Below are 22,561 nucleotides of genomic sequence, written 5' to 3' on the forward strand. Positions count from 1 at the left end.
ACTGTAAGTGTTACAGAGCTATATGTGGCCGGTGATGGACAGTACTGTAAGTGTTACAGAGCTATGTGTGGCCGGTGATGGACAGTACTGTAAGTGTTACAGAGCTATGTGTGGCCGGTGATGGACAGTACTGTAAGTGTTACAGAGCTATGTGTAGCCAGTAATGGACAGTACTGTAAGTGTTACAGAGCTATGTGTAGCCAGTAATGGACAGTACTGTAAGTGTTACAGAGCTATGTGTAGCCAGTAATGGACAGTACTGTAAGTGTTACAGAGCTATGTGTGGCCAGTAATGGACAGTACTGTAAGTGTTACAGAGCTATGTGTGGCCAGTGATGGACAGTACTGTAAGTGTTACAGAGCTATGTGTGGCCAGTGATGGACAGTACTGTAAGTGTTACAGAGCTATGTGTGGCCGGTGATGGACAGTACTGTTAGTGTTACAGAGCTATGTGTGGCCAGTGATGGACAGTACTGTAAGTGTTACAGAGCTATGTGTAGCCAGTAATGGACAGTACTGTAAGTGTTACAGAGCTATGTGTAGCCAGTAATGGACAGTACTGTAAGTGTTACAGAGCTATGTGTGGCCAGTAATGGACAGTACTGTAAGTGTTACAGAGCTATGTGTGGCCAGTGATGGACAGTACTGTTAGTGTTACAGAGCTATGTGTAGCCAGTGATGGACAGTACTGTAAGTGTTACAGAGCTATGTGTGGCCGGTGATGGACTGTACTGTAAGTGTTACAGAGCTATGTGTGGCCGGTGATGGACAGTACTGTTAGTGTTGCATAATGTTGCAGAGATTTCCCCACTTTTGGTCACTGTCCTGTCCTGAATTGCTGTCAAGCACAAATTTGGCGCAAGGGCTCCCACAAGCCCCTTACGTCTACTCTGGAGGTACTTGCAAAGGAAGTCTGGAGGCACACGCCTTCAGAAGCATCGCGGCAGGATCTGATTTTTATATCTAATTATTGGGTCTGATAAGAAATTCTGCAGCGTAATCCAAACACGCGCGCACGCACACACACACTGCCGTGATGAGATTAGCTCATACACCGTGCGTAGCAGGGGGACGTCAGCGCTCTCCACAGACTGCGAAACGATGCCGCCGCGTCAGGAACAGGCGGATCGGACGGGACGTGCGTGACGGGAAGGTAATTTGCCCTGCAGCCCCGTCTGCCGACGCAAAGCCGCCGAGCTCGCACGCCCTCCGTTTACGCACCGGCCACGGGTGCTCGTGCCGCACTGTCCCACCCGTTAAAAATAGACCAGAATTAAAGGAGGGGGTGGGTTGGGACAGAAGAATCTGTACTCCCGTGGCCAACTGGGTAAAGTCACGGAGTCGGTCCCAAGGTCCTCTCACAAATGTAGGTTGCCTCTGTTTGCCTGTGTGTGAGTGTCCTGTGCATGTTAGACACACACCAAAATACTTCAACTCTGTGGAGGACAGGGTCGCATCAGGAAATGTTCTGTGCGTTCTTTTCTCTCTGATTCTGGGTCATTCTCCCCAAGCGTGGTTTGAGGAAAGTGCAGGAGAAGCAGCAGTGAGTTTAACCTCAAAAAAAGGGTATGGCAAGAGTCCTGTTCAGGGCACTGTATCACAATTACAGTGTTTTAGTGTCATACATTTCACAGATTGCAGCTTGGACCCTGTGAGGCCTGTTTCCAGTGAGAATTTCACCTTATGAGGAAGACCTGTAGAACACTAGGTGATACACAGCACTACATAGTGTATGGCAATCACACACTTGTCTCTGAATTTTGTCTTTCTCCTCAGACTGTGGCATCAGGGCCATTAAAAGTTGCCTTACCAAATAAAATATGCCATTTTTGAGCAAAACATTATAAAGCTGTAGTCTTTTTCTAAAGAACAAGTGACAGCAATTTAGGTTTCATTGATGCACTTACTGTACAGCAATGAAAGAAATGAGGATAATTCAACTATGCTTTCAAAATTGTGTACTTCAGAGTTGTACTTATTCATTTGGTGGAAGTTAAATGTAAGCAGTGAAATTTTAGAAACATACCTTCAGTCAACTAGTGGAAGTCAAATCAAAAATCTGTTTTTTACCCCTAATTTATGGCCTGATTTTATTGGGTCTTCGTCTTCCTCAAGATTCTGGGATCTGTTGATACAACAGTAGTCTTTCAGGTTAATATCAATATTAAAGTACTCATTTGTAGTCTGCCATTTTAATTATTTCAGCTAATCCAGGAGAATTTTGTTGTAAAGTTGTAACGTGCAAGGATTGGTCTTTGAATCAGGACAGAGGAAAGCACGATTCCATGCACCCCCATAAGCTGCTGCTGCTTTCCGGGACGAGGGCTGATAACAGGAAATCTCTCAACAAATTTGGCTAATCCTATTTGTGCGTCAGCTGCCTGTGCAGCCAAAACACTTACAGAATGCTGGCTTGCTCAGCCACTGCTATTTTGAACAATACACGTGGAGACGGTTTTTACCATGGTAACTGGGCAGCATGAGGTGCTGCTGTCCGTCAGGCTTGCGGGGTGAGGGAGCTGGGCTAGCAGAGGAGCCACCGCACACGGGAGCCTGTGAGAGGAGTGCAGAGGAGATCCTTCCTGAGAGCTGAACAGATGGACATCCCTGCGTCTCTGTGACGCGTGTCGCCATCCTGCGCGAAGCGCCCCTCCGCCGCCCCCTCCTCAGCCATGCGGGTAACCGAGCCTCCTTCCCGTTTCAGGAGACAGCAGCGGCCGCCCGGGGGAGGAAAGTCCCAGAATTCTCAGCAGCAGTCGCCACAGCAACAGCAGCAGCAGCAGCAGCCCCAGCAGCAGCCTGCGCCCCAACAGCAGCAGCAGCAGCAAGGGCAGCAGCAGAACGCCGAGCACGCGCCGGGCGGAGGCAAGCACGGGCGCGAGCATGGCCGGCAGTTCCAGGGACAGGGGCCCCACCCCTCTGGCCGGCAGGGCCCCGCCCACCACGGCTACAGCCAAAACCGCCGCTGGCACCACAACCAGAAGCACCAGGGGGCCATGGCGGCCTCGCCGGGCACCGCGGGCGAGAAGGGAGCGCCCAGGAACGCCAAAGAGACTGAGAGCGCCAAGGCCGAGGAGACCAGGCCCGACCCCGGCGCCGACAAGGGCTTCGGCGAGGGCCCCGTCCAGAGCCCGTTCGTGGCGGAGCAACGCAGAGACAGCTACCCCGACGGACCCAAAGTCAGCCTGTTGCAGTCGTCCAAGGAGAGGCTGAGGAGGAGGCTAAAGGAGAAGGTAAAGCTCCTTACTGTCACTCGCCATCAGCCTTCACCCAATCACTGTGCACGGTTTGCTGTTAATGCTTCACACCAGTCTAGGTGCCCAGCTTATTAAAGCTAAATAATCGCATCTTTTATGATCCGGTGGCTGTTTATAAGTTCACACTGTGAGGGGGCCGCTGAAATGGCGCTCTTTGATGTTTTCCGTTATGTGCTAATTTCTGTGATGCTGGTCTCAGCTTAACACTGAGGAGAGCGACCTCATTATCACTTTTGCACGTTGGTTTAATTTATATCCTGTATTTACCCTGAAAACTGTGTCTCATGGCAAGAGGTAACAAGGCCAGTTATAAACTCCGGATCGACAAATGTGCTGATCGTAAACAGGAACTTTCCCAAAATGCAGAGGGGTATCCTGCTGTATGATTAATTAAGGTCTGGAGTCTTTTGTGTCATTAAGAGCTTATTCTGCTGATCTAGGTTGAAAACTGTTTATTTCTGCTGTGCCGCATGCTATATGAAGCATATTGCTTTTGCTGTGTTATGGATTATGACAAAACCTTTGTTAGTTGCTGTAGGCAATATTATTCCCTTAAAGTTTTTAGTTTTTGTTTCGTCATTTTGTATACCAGAAGAATTGGTTCATCCTTTAGTTATGTAATTGTAAAAGTGGTTTGCGCACAAAAGAAGTCTGGCTAATGGAAGCAAGTCTTCAAACTTGCAACTGTTCATTTAATATTTAAGGCCAAGACATATGTATTTTTAATGCCCCTGTGCTTGAAGAACATATAGCAATTTCATCCACTAACTTTTTGGTTCCACACACCAAACTAACAGACTTCACTTTTAATGTGAGGTGAGCATGATGTAAACCTTTTTTGTGTCAGCCTTTAGTTTTAAAATCTGACTGTTTTAAAGAATCTTTTTGAATGAGCACCACTCTTGAGACCGCATTAGGGCCAAGACTTCCCACAGCTGTGCAAACGGCAGTTTGGTCACATGACCTGTCTCCCGGCTGCAGGACGAGGCTCCCGTGGCGACCACCAACCCTCAGCGGAACCGCATGGACAAGCTGATGGAGATCCTGAGCAGCATGCGGAACAACAGCAGCGAGGTGGACGGCCAGCTGACCACCTTCATGGAGGAGGCGCAGAACTCCACCAGCTCGGAGGAGATGCTCTCCGAGATTGTGCGCACCATCTACCAGAAGGCCGTCAGCGACCGCAGCTTCGCCTCCACGGCCGCCAAGCTCTGCGACAAGATGGCCCTCTTCATGGTGGAGGGCACTAAGTTCCGCTCCCTGCTGCTCAACATGCTCCAGGTAAGGGCCCCTTCGGGAGGGGAGAGGCGGCTGCGACCAGAGCCCAAAGATCGACTCCATATTGTGTCTGGAGTGACAGCCACAGGGTGTAGTAGAGTGGGAAAGCGCTGGAATCATAATCGAAAGGTTGCTGGTTCGATCCCCTGCCGGGGCACTGCTGTTGTACCCTTGGTCAAGGTACTTAACCCAGTAAAGATACTTGCCCCAGTAAAGATACCTGCCTCAGTAAATCCAGCTGTGTAAATGGGTAGCATGTAAAAAACTGTAACCTTTGCAAATTACCCTGGATCACAGCATCTGCTAAATGCTAATAGTGTAACGTAATGGAGCAAGTAACTGAAATGATGGCTAGTTCTGTTTTGCCACACTGATAATGCAAACCCAGACTGAAAAAAAAAATAAGGGAACCAGAACACCTGAGAAAGAATGGACATGAGAGAATCTCCATTCCTGCAGTTCGCTTCTCTTAAGAGAGGAGGCTGATGGGGTCAGTCGTGATGTGAAGAGGACGCCCATCTTTTAATCAAAACCAGGCACGAATAGAGGCCTCGCCGTTTTGAAGCCCACACAACCAACATCAAAAATAAATACATTCCATCAGAAAGGGTAGGGGTAGTGTTTATGTGGCTTGTAATTGGGTGGCTCCCAATGTAGACCAAAGCAGTAAGACGCATTGTTTGTTTTTCTTTTTTTTTCTCTCTTGATTTCCTAAAGACCAACTACAAACATGGGTCTCTGGCTTGCGAACATTAGAACATCGTTTCTTAGAATCTGAGGTGAATTTAAGTGTAGGGGCAAATCCTAGTGCTTGATTACAGTGATAAGGGAAAGATGGAAATCAGTGGGTGATTTAAGAACCAGTCAGGGGGCCACCACGGAACACTGGAATCGCCGGAGACCTGGGTCCATTAATCGCAGAATACCTCCCTCAAACTTTTATCTTAAATCAAGTTTGTGTCACGAATAAGGAATGGCCAAATTACCTGAGTTATGCGAGACCACTTCAAACCTTCATGAAACCAGAGATGATTGTAGTATTGAAGTGTTTTTATTGCATTAGTTTGATGTCATCTTTTGTTGCTAGAACAGGTAATCAGAACCTGCTTGTTCTTTTGCTCTTATCGGAGTGGAGGGTAATGTCAGGAATTAATGATGGGGCCTTGGAAAATGACGTAATTAGCTCAGTGGAATTAGCCATTGGTAACTCTTCAAAGTGTTTGCTGTGGTTTTCTCAATCTACACTGAAAATATGTTGAAAGGCAAAAAAAAAAAACAAAAACAAGTGTCTTGTAGTTCGAGTTGGAAAGGTAAGAAAACGCTTCAAGGCACACTTTATTGACATTAGTAGTTGGACAAGAAAGCAGCAAAACCATTTTACATAGAACCTGCCTCGTTACACCTAATTAATATCAGAAAACTCCTCCAAAGCCACAACAGGGAAAATGTCCGCTAGCAGAGCGATAAAGAAGACACCGAGAGCTCTTCAGAAAAGCAAGGGATCACACGGCAGAGGCTCACCCCAGGTAAACTGTGGACTCGCCCTGGGCGCCACCCCAGATTGCACTCCGAATTGCCACCTGTCCTGGTGGCCTCGGAGGGCAGCCAGGATTTTGGTGTTTGCATAAAGTGCACTGGAACGAGGAGCGGCCCCGGGTGGAGTATCAGTGGGGTATTTGAACCCAACATGTGTCTCTAAATGTTAGTCCCACCCTCTGGTGACAGTTTGATATTTTCTCAGTTTGTGGTGTCCTCTTCTGTGTTTATTTAGCATCACCAAAACCGGTGTGGAGGTGGTAAATCCGTCAGAAAGACTTAACTGAGGAGATTGATGGGCACATGGCATTGAGATCATTCATAAAGTGTGTTATTAAATTTTCCACGGCAGTAGAGATTGCTCCCCCCTCTAGTATTTTTTTCCATAAAGAGTAGACTGATCACCAAATCTCAGAAAGCTTATCAGCAGTAAAGGTACCTGTTGATTGCTCTAGACCAGTGTTTCTCAACCCTCTCCTGGAGGACCCCCTGCCCTGCATGTTTTAGATCTCTCCCTGCTCCAACACAGCTGATACAAATGATCAGTTTGTTATTAAGCAGCTTCAGGAGTTCATAGCGAGTTGATCATTTGAATCACCTGTGTTGGAGCAGGGAGAGATCTAAATCATGCAGGGCAGGGGGTCCTCCAGGAGAGGGTTGAGAGTTAGTTAAAATCTCATCCAATCTCATCCCAATTTATATGCAATATACATACTGTGCTCTTTCATTATTTCATTAGCACTGGTATGTGTATGCTATCTGAAGGTTCCACCTATTTTTTTTCTCAGTCATAACTGTTATTCTTTCAAAGCTGTAGTGATAGTCACAAGTATATAGGGTGGGACTCGGCTGTACTGAAACAGTCGTACTAAAGATCGAGCTGTTGCGATCACTGCAGCTCGTAGAGAGTAACTTATAACTTGGCATTGAGCATTACGACTAAATCTTCTGTACCTGTGTGTGCATTAATAAGTGTTTCCGCACAAGATACAAGCCAACCTTCTCTGCCTGATCAACAAACCTGCTTTTGAAGGTTCCAGCAAAATGTGGAACTTCTTTATTGATCTTTTTTAAGGACTAATGCTTTCTAAGTAAATCTGGCTGTGGTTCTATGCGTAATAAATGCATAAATGACCTTTGAATACATTTAAAAAATGCTTTCGAATTGAGAAAAGTCATGACTCATATAGTCACCACAGAGTTGGTATGTACAGCAGGGAAGGAAAAAAAAAAAAACATCAGCTCACCCCTCTTAAAAAAAATGCCACCGTTGGTTTAAAAATATCCGGTGATGCATGCACCAACTGTTTGTGGTGAAGTGATGGTAGTGAAACCTGTCAAAGCAGCACAGGCATTTGCGAGAACAGATGGTTATGTTATTTTCTGACAACATTTCCTTTGTATTCAAATGCCGCAATGTATTTGTCTTGTCTGCTTCTTGCTTCAGTGCATCTAAAAAGCAATTTAACTGACTAACATGGTCAGATAGAGAAGCCTGCATATGTGGATATTTATTTGTAAAAATGTCAGCCCGTCGGTAGTAATGACATTTAAAATGTTCTGTGCTGTGTAATATTGTCAAGTAAATAGGACTGTGAGGTATGGATGAGACGTTGTAGATTTTACGGCAGAAATTGGACCAAATGGGTCTTCCGCGCAGTGCTGGGAGAGGTAGAGCTCCAGGTGGTGTCCAGCATGTGCATTTGTCCTCTTCCCATTGTCGCTGCTCTGGGGAAAAAGGAATTAGAGTGTAATAAGATGATAACATTTCCTTTAAATTGAATTAGAATGTTGCAGAACCGCTATCCAAGGCCCGAGCTGCATTTAAGAAAGTGATTCGCGTCAGTACATGGATATTCTATAATGTAGTATCTGTATTTTTATATGCGTGTTCAAACATATTACCTGATGGCGCTATATGCCTAATATATGCTGGTGCTCATTGTAAAATACATTACGCATTGTTCAAACAAAAATACATTCATTATATTTTAGATCAGCCTTGTGACTTGTGTATGTACATAACCGGCTGGTGTTGTCAAATGTGTATTGAAAATTGTAACATGATACGTGGTACCAAACTTTGGATCCCTGATGGTAATCAGTTATCAGGTATCATATGCTCTCCTGGCGCAGAGACACCAGAACAGACTTCAAGAATTCCTTCAATGGCTCTGATATTTGTTGAGTCATATTCTTTGGCAAACTACCCAGAGTTGTGTTTTTTTTTTTTTAAACGTTTTGGGGTTTTCCTAAAATTGTAATTTCTCGTGCTTTAATCATTGCCTTTGCAACTTCCTGGTAAAGTTTGAAGTCTGAATTGTTTGATGGATAATTGCTGATCAAGGAAAGATTACTGAATGATTTAACTCTGTGGAATGCATTACAGTATAGCTAATGTGTTTAGATTCAATAGGAATACGTGTGAATTATACTGAAATGGGTTACACATGTCCCTCATAATTACTTTTACACAGCAAAACTGCCAGTGTTTCTTCTACATTTCCAGTTCAATTATCCTTGAAGCATTAAGTCTTTAATCACACCATAATGGGTATTGTGCATATGGCGAGTCATTGATAATGTATTTGCAGCAAGCTGAGCATATTTGTTACTCTTAAATGAGGTGATACACAGTCATGTTGAGCAGCTTTGAACCAAAACGTACCTAACAAAAAGTCCAACAAATATAAAATAAGGAAACCAAATGCAAAAACAATGGACAATTTAAGCAATGAAGGCTGGCAGTCATGTCAAGACACTTCTGGTGTCACTCGGAAATGGCCACGAGGCCACGTCACCATGGCAATAGAAATAGCAAAAGCAAACACTTTAGTTGTGTTTTGCATTTCCCTCTGTCTCTCGCTTTGCACCCCCCCCCCCACTGACCTCCTGTCTGCGGTCAGCCAGTCTGTCTGCTCTGCAGTAGTTTCGCGGCGGTGTGCAAAGCAGTGGCAGTGTGTTTTAGGAAGTGAGTGCGGAGCTTGTTTCTCACCACAGTGTCACGTCGTAACTCCAGCTAGCCCCCCCCCCCACCCCCCCTTGCAGGAGACAGCTCTTCCTGTCCCTTCTGGCCCTGACATGTTCTTTCGCATGGGCCCCCACTCATGCGCCTTCGAAGTGACCCCCCCACCCCCACCGTCAACCCCCCGCTGCCAGTCCCAGATCTCCCCTCCAGATCGCTGCGCAGTGCGGCCCAGCCCAAATGATATGTAGGCGTTTCATTACGGCTCGTCTCTCCCAGCGCAACGGTGTGCACTGTCCTCTCGTCCGTAAATGAGTGCTGATCTCAGCCCGACCCCAAAGCACCCTCACGGTGACACGCTAAAACGCGACCCACCCTCCAGCCGCGGTGGCGTCGAAAACCCCGAGACCACAAGCGACTGAACTGGGATCGTATTTCGTACTGGGCACCTGGATAAAGCTTCAGTGGGCTGTTCTGAATCTCCTCGACTCACCAAACTACTCTCAAAGCCCCTTTGCTGTGATTCAGTGTCCACTGTCCAAACAAAACCATGTGCCCCTCTCTGAACGCGGAAGGCTGTCTGCTGTACTTCGGTGTGATTGACTACTGTGCTAATCCCTCTGAGGATTTTTGCTAAATCGTTAAAGATTTCACAAGAGCGGAGGCAAAACAGCTTGTAACTGTGTTGCTTCGGATTTAGGGGTACAAGTCAGACTTCACAGCTGTGGGGATAAGTGTGTTCAGATGTTTGCCGTTTCGGAGGCAACGAAAGTTTCTACCATCTTCTTATTACCATTGGAGAGTTACATGTCCAACATTAAAAGGAAATCTACATAGTGAAGCTGGTTGTAGAAATCTGGACAAACACCACCTTCCACTTCATATTTTATATTCAGATGTTAGGTAAATGATTGCTGCTTTGAATAAACCTCCATTTGCCATTTTGCTCTGTGTAATGGAACTTGCAATTTGGAGTGACATCTGATGTTTCAACTGTAGTGTGTAACGTGTGGTAGCCATGGTAACATCGACAGGTCAAATACAGCTTGGTGATCAGCATCATTTAATGCAGGAGAGAGTCCTTTAACTTGACCTGCTGTACTCCTCTCACATCTCTTAAGATGCGCTGAACAGCTTTCACAGGTTATTTCACTGGTAGATTTGGCCATTTTGTAACCGCCTCCCTTGTCATTGGCAAAAAGCATTTATTTGATCTCTGCTGGTCTATAGAGGCCTATAGAGTCATCTTCACCTTTGTCTGTACAACTAACAAACACCCAACTTTATGTAACACCCACTTATGTAAGGAAATGTAAGGAAAACACTGATGCCCAAGGTTTATTAAAATCACTGTAAACAGTATGTTTTACTGATTGGTATGTTGTTTTATCTATCTATCTATATATATATATATATATATATATATATATATATATATATATGTATGTATAGATAGATAAATAAATAAAATATATATATATATATTTCTTTTGAATACTTATAACAGACTACAACATCAAATAATGTATGCTTTGTCTGCTCCGCTACTATGATCGCAAACCTCTGCTGTAATTTCCGAGTATAGCACTTTCCAGTGTGCATTGCTCCAAGATCTTTTTCTGTCTGCTAATATGTGGTATCATAACCTTTTGGACCATCCTTAAAAGTTAATGTTTTTTTCTGTCTTCTCACTGTTTTCTTCTTTCTGTCTGTCTTTGCTCACTCCTCTCTCTCTCTCTCTCTTTTTCTCTCTCTCTCACTCTCCTTCCCTCCCCCCATCCCCCTGTGGCTGTGTTCTCAGGATGTGGTGAGATGTTGTGTAGAGAGGGTTGCAGGAGAAACACTCTCAATTGGGCCTTCTGTCTCACAGCCGCAGTCACTGTGAAAATGAAGCTTTTATTAAAGCACTCCTTTAAGTGAACAGTTTTTTTCTGAAAACAGCAGTGTGTAATATATATTCTTTCAGGGGCGTGGCCATGAGGTGGGTGTAACAACAGTGGCAGACCCCCCCCCCCATCTTATTCTGAGTAAAATGTCTGCATTTTACCAGTTCATCTCTTCTCCAGCTCTCAAAATCTAGAGTAGTTCAGGTCAGAGGCGAGGACATTTTGTTCGAAATTAAACCTTTCACCATTGTGAAAATGGGGAAACATTTCGTACAGCAGCTTGTGAGGACAAATACCGGACAAGCACGAAGAGAACCCTCACGTCTGCGTTTAATATGTTAATGATTGCATGAAGTGGAGTCAGAGGAGGTAAAACTTTAACGGGGGGTGTGCTCAGCACCGTAAGTGCTGCAGTTAAGCACTTTTGCTTTCACATTGTCACTCTGTAACCCGACAGAAATTTGCACTGACTTGATTGGACGTGAAAGAGCAGACCTCGTTCAGACCGGCCTCGTTTGCACGCGGTGTGAAAGCTCTTTAACGAGTGGCTCCTCGTGCGCGGCAAGACGGGCGTTAGACGGGAGCCGCTGAAACGGAGTGCCGTTGCGTCGTTTCCAGCGCGTTTCTCCATGTGAATCATTCATGCCCCCGTCTGCTCCGTTGGCGCGGCCGTCACTGAGTGCCGAGGCCTCACGCGATGGGGGACGCAGGCGCGCCGAGCATCGGTTCTTCACAAGCTCCGAAATTGCAGTGGCTCTGTACCAAAGCCACGTGTTGCAGAGGATTGTGCAAGCCTTGTGCGCCTGTCTGCCTCGTTGCGGACACAAGGCTGCAAGGTCATTCTTACCAAAGAGCAATTCACTGTCTGTCACCTGAACAGTGTCTGTTTACACAAAGGGGCGCATACATCGTGAATTCCTGACCAGAGCCTGGAGGCCTTTAGGCTGCTCCTGCATTTGGTTCAAAAGAAACAAAATGCACACAGTGTAGTATGTACACACATTCACAAAGAAGGCAGCCAGGGTGTCACTAGGGTAGTCCCTCTGTCTGTCCTTTGATGGGAAGGTCGTACTGTGACACTCTGCCCCTTCTCCCTCAGAGCGCATGTTAATGTTCCTCTCAGATGCAGGGATATAGACGGTATAGCTATGTCTGTTTTACATTAGGGTGTCACATATTCTCTGCCTCCTCAGCTCATCCCATTTATTTGCATTTAATCATTACCTGTGCCTCCGCAGCAGAGTATTTTACACATACCACTACAGATGCAAAAACAGATTCATTCATAGCGCGCTCGGTCTGTAACTTGTAATCTGTTACATACAATTGTAACCCCCAAGTGACATTAAAATAATAGTATTTGGCCCCTGCCTGAGATTTGCATCCTCAAGCGAGAGACATTTTACCTCCTTATTTTCACGTTTCTTTGCATGACGCCTGTCCCCCTCCCCCGGCTCATGTCTGCAGTTTTCACTGCAGATATTCGCCGTTCGCCGGTCTACTGCGTTGGCATTGCCAGCAATGCCAAATTCAGGCGCATCTCGCCCCCCACCTCCGCCAGGTTGTGTTTTCAGCTGTCTCTCCAGCACCGCGCAGCGGGAACACTCCGGCCCTTCCGCACCAGACGCCCGGGCACGTTTGCGGCGAGTGCTCGGCCGTTCCCGCTGCTCTTCCACCCCCCCCCCCCCCCCCGGGGGCGGAGATCCACCCGTCAGCCACGGCACGCTCAAGTCCTGCTCCTCTCGGCCATCTGCGCCCAGGGAGCGAGGCGGCGCTTGGCGCGTCCGCTCTGGGCAGAGGCGCAGGCTTCGCCAGCGTAATTTTGTCTGTCCCGTTCAGATGCCCAGAGTGCGGCGAAGGCAGGGGAGGTGGAAGTTGTTCTTTTTGGCTTCTTGGCTGCAGCGGGCTGTCCACGTTTCGCTGCCACATGGCAGGCTGCTGAGGATGCAGGCTCTCTAACTCAGCAGTTGGTGGTGGTGTTCAGGCAGTGTTCAGTCACTGCACTCCCTCTGTTACAAGCATCAGAGTATGCACAGTAAATATGTATTTATTTTCTCACATGGGTTTAGGCAACATAAATTACTTTCACTCCTTATCAACAGTTTACTCTTATTGGCTGTTACTTCTGTATTGTTTTAGCTAACACAATTATTGACCTTTTTTTCTATATTCTGTGGTCTGTTGGATTAAACCAGTGAATTACAGGAACCCAAAACTAAGGCTTCATATGAGATGTACTCATTTTGGAGACAGCAAAAAAGGAAGCAAAACAAGCGTGATAAGTGTGAAACCACACATTTTGTGTATTGGTAGCCCAGTTCGTCTGATTGCAGTGATATAAACGTCAGGAGTGAGGGATATTATTAATATCGATAAATGAGTTTGACCCACTGCTTTAGAAAGCATTTCATCGAGAGCTGTGCAGGCAGGGACCAGGAAATGGTGCTCTGTGGTGATCAGGCCGAACCCCTCATCTGGGCTGTGTCTGCACCTCCTGCAGAAAGACTTCACGAGGAGGGAGGAGCTGCAGCAGTCTGATGTGGAGCGCTGGCTCGGCTTCATCACCTTCCTGTGCGAGGTGTTCGGCATCATGAGGAGCAGTGCCGGGGAGCCCTTCCGGGTGCTGGTGTGTCCCATCTACACCTGCCTGAGAGAGGTGAGTGTACCACATACACCAGTATACACCCATATACTACTGTACCAGTTTACCTCACCTACAGCTAGCCCCTCTACACATGCACAAAACTCCATCTACACCTGCCTCAGGGAGGTCAGTGGCCCACATATACACTGCCCCAGTATACTGCTGTGCCAGGTTACGTTATTGATAACTACATGTATATACACCTGCACAAATACCAGGTCTGTCTGTCCCAACATACACCTGTGTACTACAATTCCCAACATGCAAATACACTGCTCAGAATCCCTTAATTTCTAAAAGTGATCAGCTCACTGACAGCAAATGTTTTACATGTTTTATGTAAAAATGGTGTCAACAAAATGGGAGAATCGCAGCCAAATCATGGCCTGCATGGGGTTTTTTTTATGCATGCAGACTTAGACTTGCAACGTGCTGTGATGCTGCCAGGTCACATTACAGCCCGTTGCAGTCAAAGCCAAATGTTGAGAACTGAAAACTACTTCATTAGTATGCAGATGCCCATGGAACTATTTTAGTCATTTTTGAATAGCATGAAAAATGAAAAAGAATATAGCAATTAAGTATTTTTTTCACACAAAAAATACATACCAGTATTTGGGAAACCACAAACACAAACATAGGTGTATTTGAATTGATGGTATTTGTGAAGGGCCTCTGAAATAAAGGCCAGAATCAGAGGTGCATTGGTTCTAATCTCAAATAGAACACTGCAGTCCCTGCAGCGCAGAACACAAGCAGCCCACTACAGAGTGTTGCGTTCTACAAGTCTGCCGTGGATGACAGCAGCGTGGTTAACGGTAAAGACGATAAAAGTGCCCATAGCAGGAACTGGTAAACAAGTGGTCTGACTCAACTTCACGTTCGTCGAGGAGGACAGAATAATTGTGTCTCCATGGAGACCAGAAATACCGCAGACATAAACACTCCTAGCTGTGACAAAAAAAAAAAAAAAAACAGAAGTTGGTGCGCGAGCGAGAGGTGAACAGGTTAAGGTTGCAATAAAATTTATCGCGGCGCTGCGTCAGATGCCGGCTATAAAATTCTCCCAGTTGTTCCCGGAGAAATCCCACTTCAGAGGACCGGATGCGCTCGGACCCCCAAAGCGAGATGGTGACAGCGGGCCCAGTTGGCCCCCTGGGAATTCCACCGACGTGAGGACGTGTTTATGTCTGGTTTTCATGGTGACATCCTATACCCAGCCGAGCCGCGCGGGGCGAGCGGAGGCCCCCGGCGCTGTGTGGTCCGTGTCCGGGGTGGCTGGAATACGGGCAAACGACAGGAATGCCGCCGGGGAGCTTTTACGTCCTCCCTTTGAAGTGTCCGCGTCACGCCGCGCCCGTCTCCACTGGCACGAAGCGAGGCCTCTCCCCTCCCGCGCCGCCCCCCGTGTCGTCCGTCTCTCCTGTTGTTTTAACTCTCGGAACACGCTGACCTTCCGAAAGTGAGAGTTGCGTGAGAAGTGTAGTGTCCTCTGTGCGGTGGGGGCCCCTGGGTTTCAGGTTCGAGAAATGACCGACCGTAGAAAAAAAAGCAAGAGCCCTGAAAAACGGTCAAATTCTGGAGAAGTGTTCACTTCTTTGCACCATTCGTCCACACTGTTCTGTACACAGAGAAAATATTCCAAAATGTTTTTCTTTTTGATTTCACTCCCCCACACACACACACCCCTGCTCCCACCCACCCCTTGCTTCTCACGCACAGCTTCCATCTTCCAACCCCCCCACTTCAAACATCACCAGGCAAGTTTGATGCAAATTTTAACATTGGTCTTCCTCTGGAGCATTTCTCAATATTTGCCGAAGAAACTGTTGAGCAGAAGTGTGAAATCAGAATGACACCCACCCACTCGCGGACAGTTTTGCCAATTAAAAAGTGCACCGAGACTGCCGTCGCACTGCTACACCCACCAGCAGACTGCGGCGTACCCGCCACCCCCGCCATCCTGGCACGCTCCGTGCCCGCAGCTCACGAACACAAAAGGAACACCTCAGCGCTGGAGCTGCAAAGAGCGGAGCGGGGCTCGCATTCCAGCGCCTCGCGCTAAACCATTAACATGATTTCTCTCGCGTAAGATTTACTCCGCCGAACAGTTCAGTGGCACGCAGGACTGTAAAATATAATCCCATTTCCTTTCAAAAGTGGAGAAGGGCTGTTATAGCCTGCTGTTGTGATATCCACCGTGCGGCAATGAACTTAAGGATTTTTCCTGGTCGTTTTCATGAAAGACCTTTTTTCCTCCCCCCCGTAATATATCATAAAGTTCCCCCCCGTCTGTCCCCCGTCTGTCTTTTAACCCACGTGTTGAATTTCACATGGCCGAAAAGCCTTTAACTCAAGGCTGAAAAAGGTTCCTGACTTTTTTACAGAATCATGTCGGGTAAGACAATGGTTATACAGCCGTTGCTGACCACCCACGCGTTAGCCGTCTGCTGGGCATACATTTGGCAGTCATTCCCCAGGCTGACCGCACCCACCCCCCCTAATGTACCTCCATTCTCCAGCCGCATGCTCCCCGCTACGCCCGCCCCCCCCCCAGTTCCATCCTGCTGTTAGAGTGCTAATTACAGACTTAACAGTAGTCAAGCACCTCAGGACATTTCCACTACTGCAGCACCTGACATTTTGCTTGTATTCAGCTCTTTAATTGGGGAAGGCAGGAGGCGGAGGTTAAGGTTTAGGGCTGGGGGGGGGGAGGGATGTTCAAATAGGTGCGCCGCCATGTCAGAAAAACAGAGCAGACCGCCGCAGCCTCCTGTCTCTGCGCTGCTTACGCAAGGAGCCTTCCCTGGCTGCCTCCCACCCCTTCCCCCCACCTCCCCCACTCCCCTCTCCAGCAACCCACTGTGTACATTTTGTGAGAGCCTTAATGAGATCCAGAGAGCTCTGGAATTGTCTGCATGCATGCACCGCCACCGCAGGGCATGGGGCTGAACTTTCTGGGCAACAGGACGCCCAACCTCCAGGCAGATGCTTTCCATCAACATGCACCCCCCCGCAGCAAGCCCAGGACAGGGAATATACATAATTGTGTCCCTCTAATGGCATAACTGAACTAATCCGATAGTCTTTCATCTTTCACTCTCCTGCTGCACATTATGGGTTGTTAGTCTCCCGGTCTCTGTCGGAAAATTACATACTGTTGTGACATAATTCTCATTAGATATCTGTGGGTTTATTACCCTGTATATTGGTTGTCAGATATTGTTAATGCATTAATTTATTGAACATTTACTGAATTGGATTTTTTTTTTCAATTTTGATTAAAAATGATTTTTAAAATTGATTCACAAGAGAAAGAAAAAACTCACACTCAATAAAAGTCCACAACAAAATTCACGTATTAAAAAATACTAGCGCTACCAAGGTTATGTACAGAATTATTATGATTATGAATTTATGGGCAACTGCTCTCATCCAGTGTGTTATATAAGGCCATCATGGCAAGATATCACATGAGTAATGGGAACAAGGTACAGAACCTCCAGTAAAACTCTAGAGACCATGTTTACATGCAAACTGATATACTGTTATCATTCAGAAAATTTTAAAACTTCACATCATAGCGGAGTGCTTTCAGTTGATGTCAGAAGATGCTTAACAGTTCTGTAGTTTGGCTGTTTGCAAGCAGCTCGTTCCACAAATGGGGGACCGGTAAGGAACAGCGGGTAATTTAGAATGCGTGGCCAAACAGCTAGAGGTCGAAGTTACACAAGCTGCAAGAGATCTCATGTTACAGTGTGGTATTTGATGTTGTACCAAAGGTAGGGAGGAGGGTTAGGCTAGCAACAGGGTCCTGAAGTGAGCTGTGATCAAAATTCAGTGATGGCAGGACAAGGAGAGGCAAAACATGGACATAGTTTGGGAGGTTAAAGACTGAGTAAGGAACAGATTTCTTAAAGAGCTGAAGTGGTTTGTTGACAGGAACAGGACAGCTATTCAGCAGGGAATTGCAATACTCCAGATGGGACAGTACAACAACACAAATGAGTGCTTGTTGGGAAATGGGTGAATTCCTCTAATGTTGTTGAGGAAGAACCTGCAGGACCAGGTCACCAAAGCAATTTTTCCTGTGTAGAAGAGCTTGACGGTGAGAGCAAAATGGAGGATATTTGCAGTCTGGGAGAGGAACAGCGTGGAACCAGTGGAGTTTTTGAAGAGGCCTTACAGTTGAAGGTTTAGCCTGTAGGTGGAGCTGGTCTGTCTGTGAAAGGTTGAACTAAAGGTAGCAGTTTGTGCTTCAGGTAGGGACCTGCACAAGATACAGGCAGAGATCTCTGTGTCAGAGTGGGTAAAGGAAATACGAAGGTGATTGTCATCAGCATACCAGTGACTGTAAAAAAAACCATAAGCAGAAATAAAGATCCAAGCAATTTGGTTTAAAAGGGAGAATTAGAAAGGGGGGCAAACACTGAGCCCTGGGGGACTCCTCCTAAAAGACTGCATGGCTCAAGAAGCAGGAAACAGTCCAGCTCCAGGCGGTGTCTGAGATTCTCATTCTTAACAGAGTGGACAGGAGGAACTGTCTATGGCATTTAGTGCTGTGCAGAGCAATCCAGAAGTACTACAACAGAGGAAAAAGCAGGCAGGAATGCCTCAGTAACTGCAGTAGCAGCCATCTCTGTGGAGTTTCCAGCTCTGAGAAAGAAAAAAAAGATATTTCTTGAAGTATAGGACATTGAAGACGTTTGGTAAGAAAGGGCATGAAGTACAGAGGGTAATAGTTTTTTGCATTAGTGCTGATTTCATTGATGTGAGGTGTGTCAGACTGAAGGTAGCAGGAAAACAGGGTAAGGGAGGTATTACAGAGAGTGGATACAAAGGAGGGCATGTTGGGATATTGTGTATTTGTCAAAGAACACAATGAAATTTATCCATACCTTGTAATTGTCTAAAAATAGGATTCTGTAAATACGATACTGCATCAGGTAGGCCTGGTCTGGAGGGTTATATTATCCTCTGGAACTTTATACTCCATAGAAGCTTCCAATATCTGCTTTAACTTGGGTGTGGAGCCATGTACAAAATTAATCTATTAGTAGATTATATATATATATATATATACACACACACATAATACTAAAACTCCATTGTTCACGCATATCTATGAGTGCTGTGTCTAGGGCTATTGTACATCAAATGATTAACTCATATGGGCATTCTGGCTGAAAATGTACAGTGAATGCAAGGGGTCTTTCAATGCTGATGCTGAAACTGTTGTCACCATAAATTGCTACCATAAAGAGCCAAAAGGGATTCAGTTCAAAGAAAAACGATTGGATGAAACAGGCAAATTGGACAAAATGATGCTGCCAACAGGCAGCATAACACAGTAACATTGGATAAAAGGTGGGAATGGAGTTGAGTGCGTTAAAGGAGATAACTACCCGTCTAAGTGCAGCACTTTAAACGGGGCGAAAAGCAAGACTTTTTCCCCAGAATCACTGCAGTTGTCAGCATCTTGTCCTAACTTGCTACCGTTGACGGAACAAGCAGCACCAGCAATGTGAGACATTTTATTTACCTAGATTTCATCAGCTCCGGATGTAATGTATAAGCCTCCCACCACCTACCGGTGGAACCTGTTGAGATAATTATTGGCGCCTCTTGAAGTATTGAATACATATCTTGATATGTGAGAGTTGGGAGTATATGCATATATGTACACAGATAAGCAGGCTGGAAAACAGATGAGTAGGCAGCCTGATACATCAATAAAAAAAATAAACATGGACAGATTGATAGCTACAAGGAAAGTAGGTAGATGGGAAGGTAGGCAGATTTTTCTAGGTCAAGAAGAACTTGAGAATTTGAAGAACAGCATTATGTAGCACCGCTTAATGTTTGACCTTGTTTTCAACTTTCAATACTGCAGCTTTAAGTGCCCTCTATTCATGGATTGTAAAGCTGTATCGCAGTGAGGAGAGACATGAGGAAAGGCTGCAAAGAATGGCAGATGTAGGTGACAAAGAGACTCATGGGAGTGTCCTCAGACGTTCTGTTTACCTGCAGTACATCCTATTGTCCGAGACTCCACCGGGTTGTATAGACACTCCCACGCTGTCTGTTGTCATAGCCGTCTGTGGTGGAGTCCTCCTATTGTCAGACACATCAGTGGCGGAGTCCATCAATCAGTTGTGTTGTTCAGCTCCTGATCCCCAGCTCTCTGACCTCGCTGACATGTTTCCATAGAGTCCAGTCCTCTTAAATGCCACAAAGGCTTTAATACCTTAGAGGCCTCTTACCTGTTGTACTCCTTTTGTTTTTTTTTTTTTTTGTTTTTTTTTTTCTTTTTTACATCTTTGTCATAAGGTAATGTCAGTGTGTATTTATCATTAATGAGAAAGACTAACTACAAAGCCATGCTTTTCTGTCATGGTGTGGTGTGGGTATGTAGCAGCTGTGTAGTTTTTTGCTAAGCGGAGCTCTCTGGCACTAAGCTCGTCGCCATTTTAGGCAACCTGAGTTTGATCTCCTGCCCTCCCCTCAGACTCTGTAGTATGAGGTAGATAAATCACAGAATGCTAACCCCAGCAGGAGACTGGGACAAAAAAAGAAAAATAGAATGACACCACCGGCATGAAGCAGGGGTCCAGCCTGCTGGACCTCACCGGTTCCCCTCCGCTTCTTCAGATCAGGAGACGAGAGGAACCAGTTTGGATAAATCGCACTGTTTCAGCTGAAGCTTTGTGAGAGAATTACAAGGGAGAGAAGTGGGTGGATGAGACATTTTTTGTCTACCTGTTTTACAGGTTAGATATTAATTGATGCCTTTATTCCAGGCTCCATTAGTGGTGCTCCCATGTTGAGTTTGCACACTGTAAGCCTGTTTACCTTGTCAGTTTAGACAAGAGGTTTGTCGGTCTCAAATGAGGTTTTTTCGCATGACGCCTCTCCTGTGTGGTGGAAAAGGCGCTGTTACCCAGCAGTGGATTACACACCCCTCACCGCGGAGGGGTTTGTACCAGGCGGCGTTCCCAGGCGGGGAGGAAAGCGGCCTGCAGTATGGTCCGATAGCAAAGCAACAGTGAAAAGAGCATCCAAAACTGGAGGCTTGAAACTGAACTTGAACGTAGCTATCATTAATCAGTTTTCACTGGGAACCAGAACCAGTTTCTGTTTGGTCACTGATACACCAGTGGTGAAATATGAGTCTTCTCTACCATACGTGGTACCTGGAGAACATTATTTGGGCATGTCTCACTCTGCTTAAAAGTGTGTGTAATGCTAGTGGCTACAGGAATGATAACCCTGAAGTAATTACAGAAGGCTTCCGAGAATACCAGTCATCTCCTCTCATGTGTGCCCAGTAAACTCTTTTCCAGTTGGCATGCCCTGACCGAAAGTGGACTGGGCGGTAAATACAGCATTAGACAGCAATTACTCATACAGTCTTCGGCGGGTTTGTAATTTTTAATCTGGACACAGTACATCATGTATCAGCTTTTTTCCACATATGCAAGCAGTGAGGTATAATGCGCATGTATAACACATACTCATCATTAGGCAAAGCATTTACGTGTGTACGTTTAGGTGCTGTAAGGATTGCTGGAGTGTGCGGTTTTGTTTTGTGGTCCTTTTATGCATGAAAATTGCCCATCCCTGGTTCAGAAAAACAGTGTGTGGCTCAGTCTAAAAGAAGGGGAAAATGTTTTAAGAATCTTCCTGTTGGCTCCCTTGTGGCTCAGCCAGTAAAGGCATTTGGTCCGAGTGCAGGCTTAGTCCTATGGCCCGGACATGGGTTTGAGTATGAGCCATTGTCATTTCTAGATGGCAATGATCGGGAGTAGGTAACAGCAAAACAATTGTTTTGCTGTTGGGCTTTGTTCCACCAGGGTCAAGTGTGTTTTGTTGGCCAGTTCCTCTTTTCTCCCTGGCTGCGGCAATGTCTCGTGAATCATTGGGCATGTTGGCATGAGGTGGAACACGCCTGTCCTCCAGTTGGCGCTCACTCCGCTGTGGTGCACCATGGGACTTGAAGGCATGTAGGATTATCGGAGGATTGCACTTGTGCCACTTCACCTGCACAAGCCTAGTGAGTTTTCAGAGAGGCAGGCTTAATGTGATACAATTTGCAATTCCAAAAAGGGGAATAAAGAAAATACTAAAAATAAGCTCACATATGTGGTCAATCAAAGTCAGTCCAAAGTCTGAGAAAGTGTTAATTTCAAGGAAATCATGCTGTCACCAAAACATAAAGGAATGACAGAAGAATCAGTATTTTTGATTGACAGAAACAACGTGTCAGGAACGCATGTATTAGTGTATTGTTCAGCAGCTGTTTTAGTGAATTATAAAAGATCCCCTTCCTGAACTGTACATTTTCTTCCAATGAAATGCATTTAGCCACTGCCCAGACTGTCAGGCTGTCCTCCTCCTCTTGGGCTTGCATATTTTATCTGCAGCTAAGCAGCCCTAGAAACAGCCAAATTACTCCCTCACTCTTTCATTCCCTCACCAACACTTCTATTCCCTCTCTGAGTGTCTCTCCATCTTCATTGTACCACTAGATGGCTAATGGATACTGACAGGACTATTTGCCAAAGTAGTCGTCACGACCCTAGAATAGTCCCAGCTCTCGGTACACAGGCAATTATTTTCTGGTCATAGACATTGAGGATCTACTTATCAAGGCACTGATGACAGAAGCCATCTTACGATCCATCCGTGCCTCTTTTTGTCCTCCTGAATGCGGTTGCGCTATTTGCAGCTGTGTGTGTGTGTGTGTGTGTGTGTGTCCATCTGTTAGTGTCGTCACTCCCCTGTTCTCTCTGCTGTATGTCTATCTGTCTGCGTCTCTCTGGCGTGGGTGGGCTGGTGCGTGGATAGGTGAGTAAGCAAGTGGGTAGATGTGTGGGTGGCTGGTTGAAGCGAGTGCATATTTCTGCGCTGTAGTATTTATGCATTCAAGTATACTTGCACAACTACCTGTGGTGGTGTTAATTAATATGAGTTAATATGTCCTCTAAAGGCCTT

General features: G+C 46.1%; 1 protein-coding gene across 4 annotated transcripts in view; it reads left to right on the forward strand.

Moving 5' to 3' along the window:
* Positions 1–22,561, forward strand: part of ctif (CBP80/20-dependent translation initiation factor) — a 104,045-nt gene that overhangs the window by 74,965 nt on the left and 6,519 nt on the right. For 2 of the 4 annotated variants that reach the window (XM_036529230.1, XM_036529232.1), the window contains 3 exons: positions 2,706–3,234; positions 4,240–4,539; positions 13,424–13,579. In XM_036529230.1, the coding sequence (XP_036385123.1) occupies positions 2,706–3,234; positions 4,240–4,539; positions 13,424–13,579 (985 nt within the window). Of the gene's footprint in view, positions 1–2,705; positions 3,235–4,239; positions 4,540–13,423; positions 13,888–22,561 lie in introns of those variants that run through there. The other 2 variants (XM_036529229.1, XM_036529231.1) reach the window with 1 other exon arrangement.

Source organism: Megalops cyprinoides, chromosome 5, assembly GCF_013368585.1.
Source record: "Megalops cyprinoides isolate fMegCyp1 chromosome 5, fMegCyp1.pri, whole genome shotgun sequence".
Lineage (NCBI taxonomy): Eukaryota > Metazoa > Chordata > Actinopteri > Elopiformes > Megalopidae > Megalops > Megalops cyprinoides.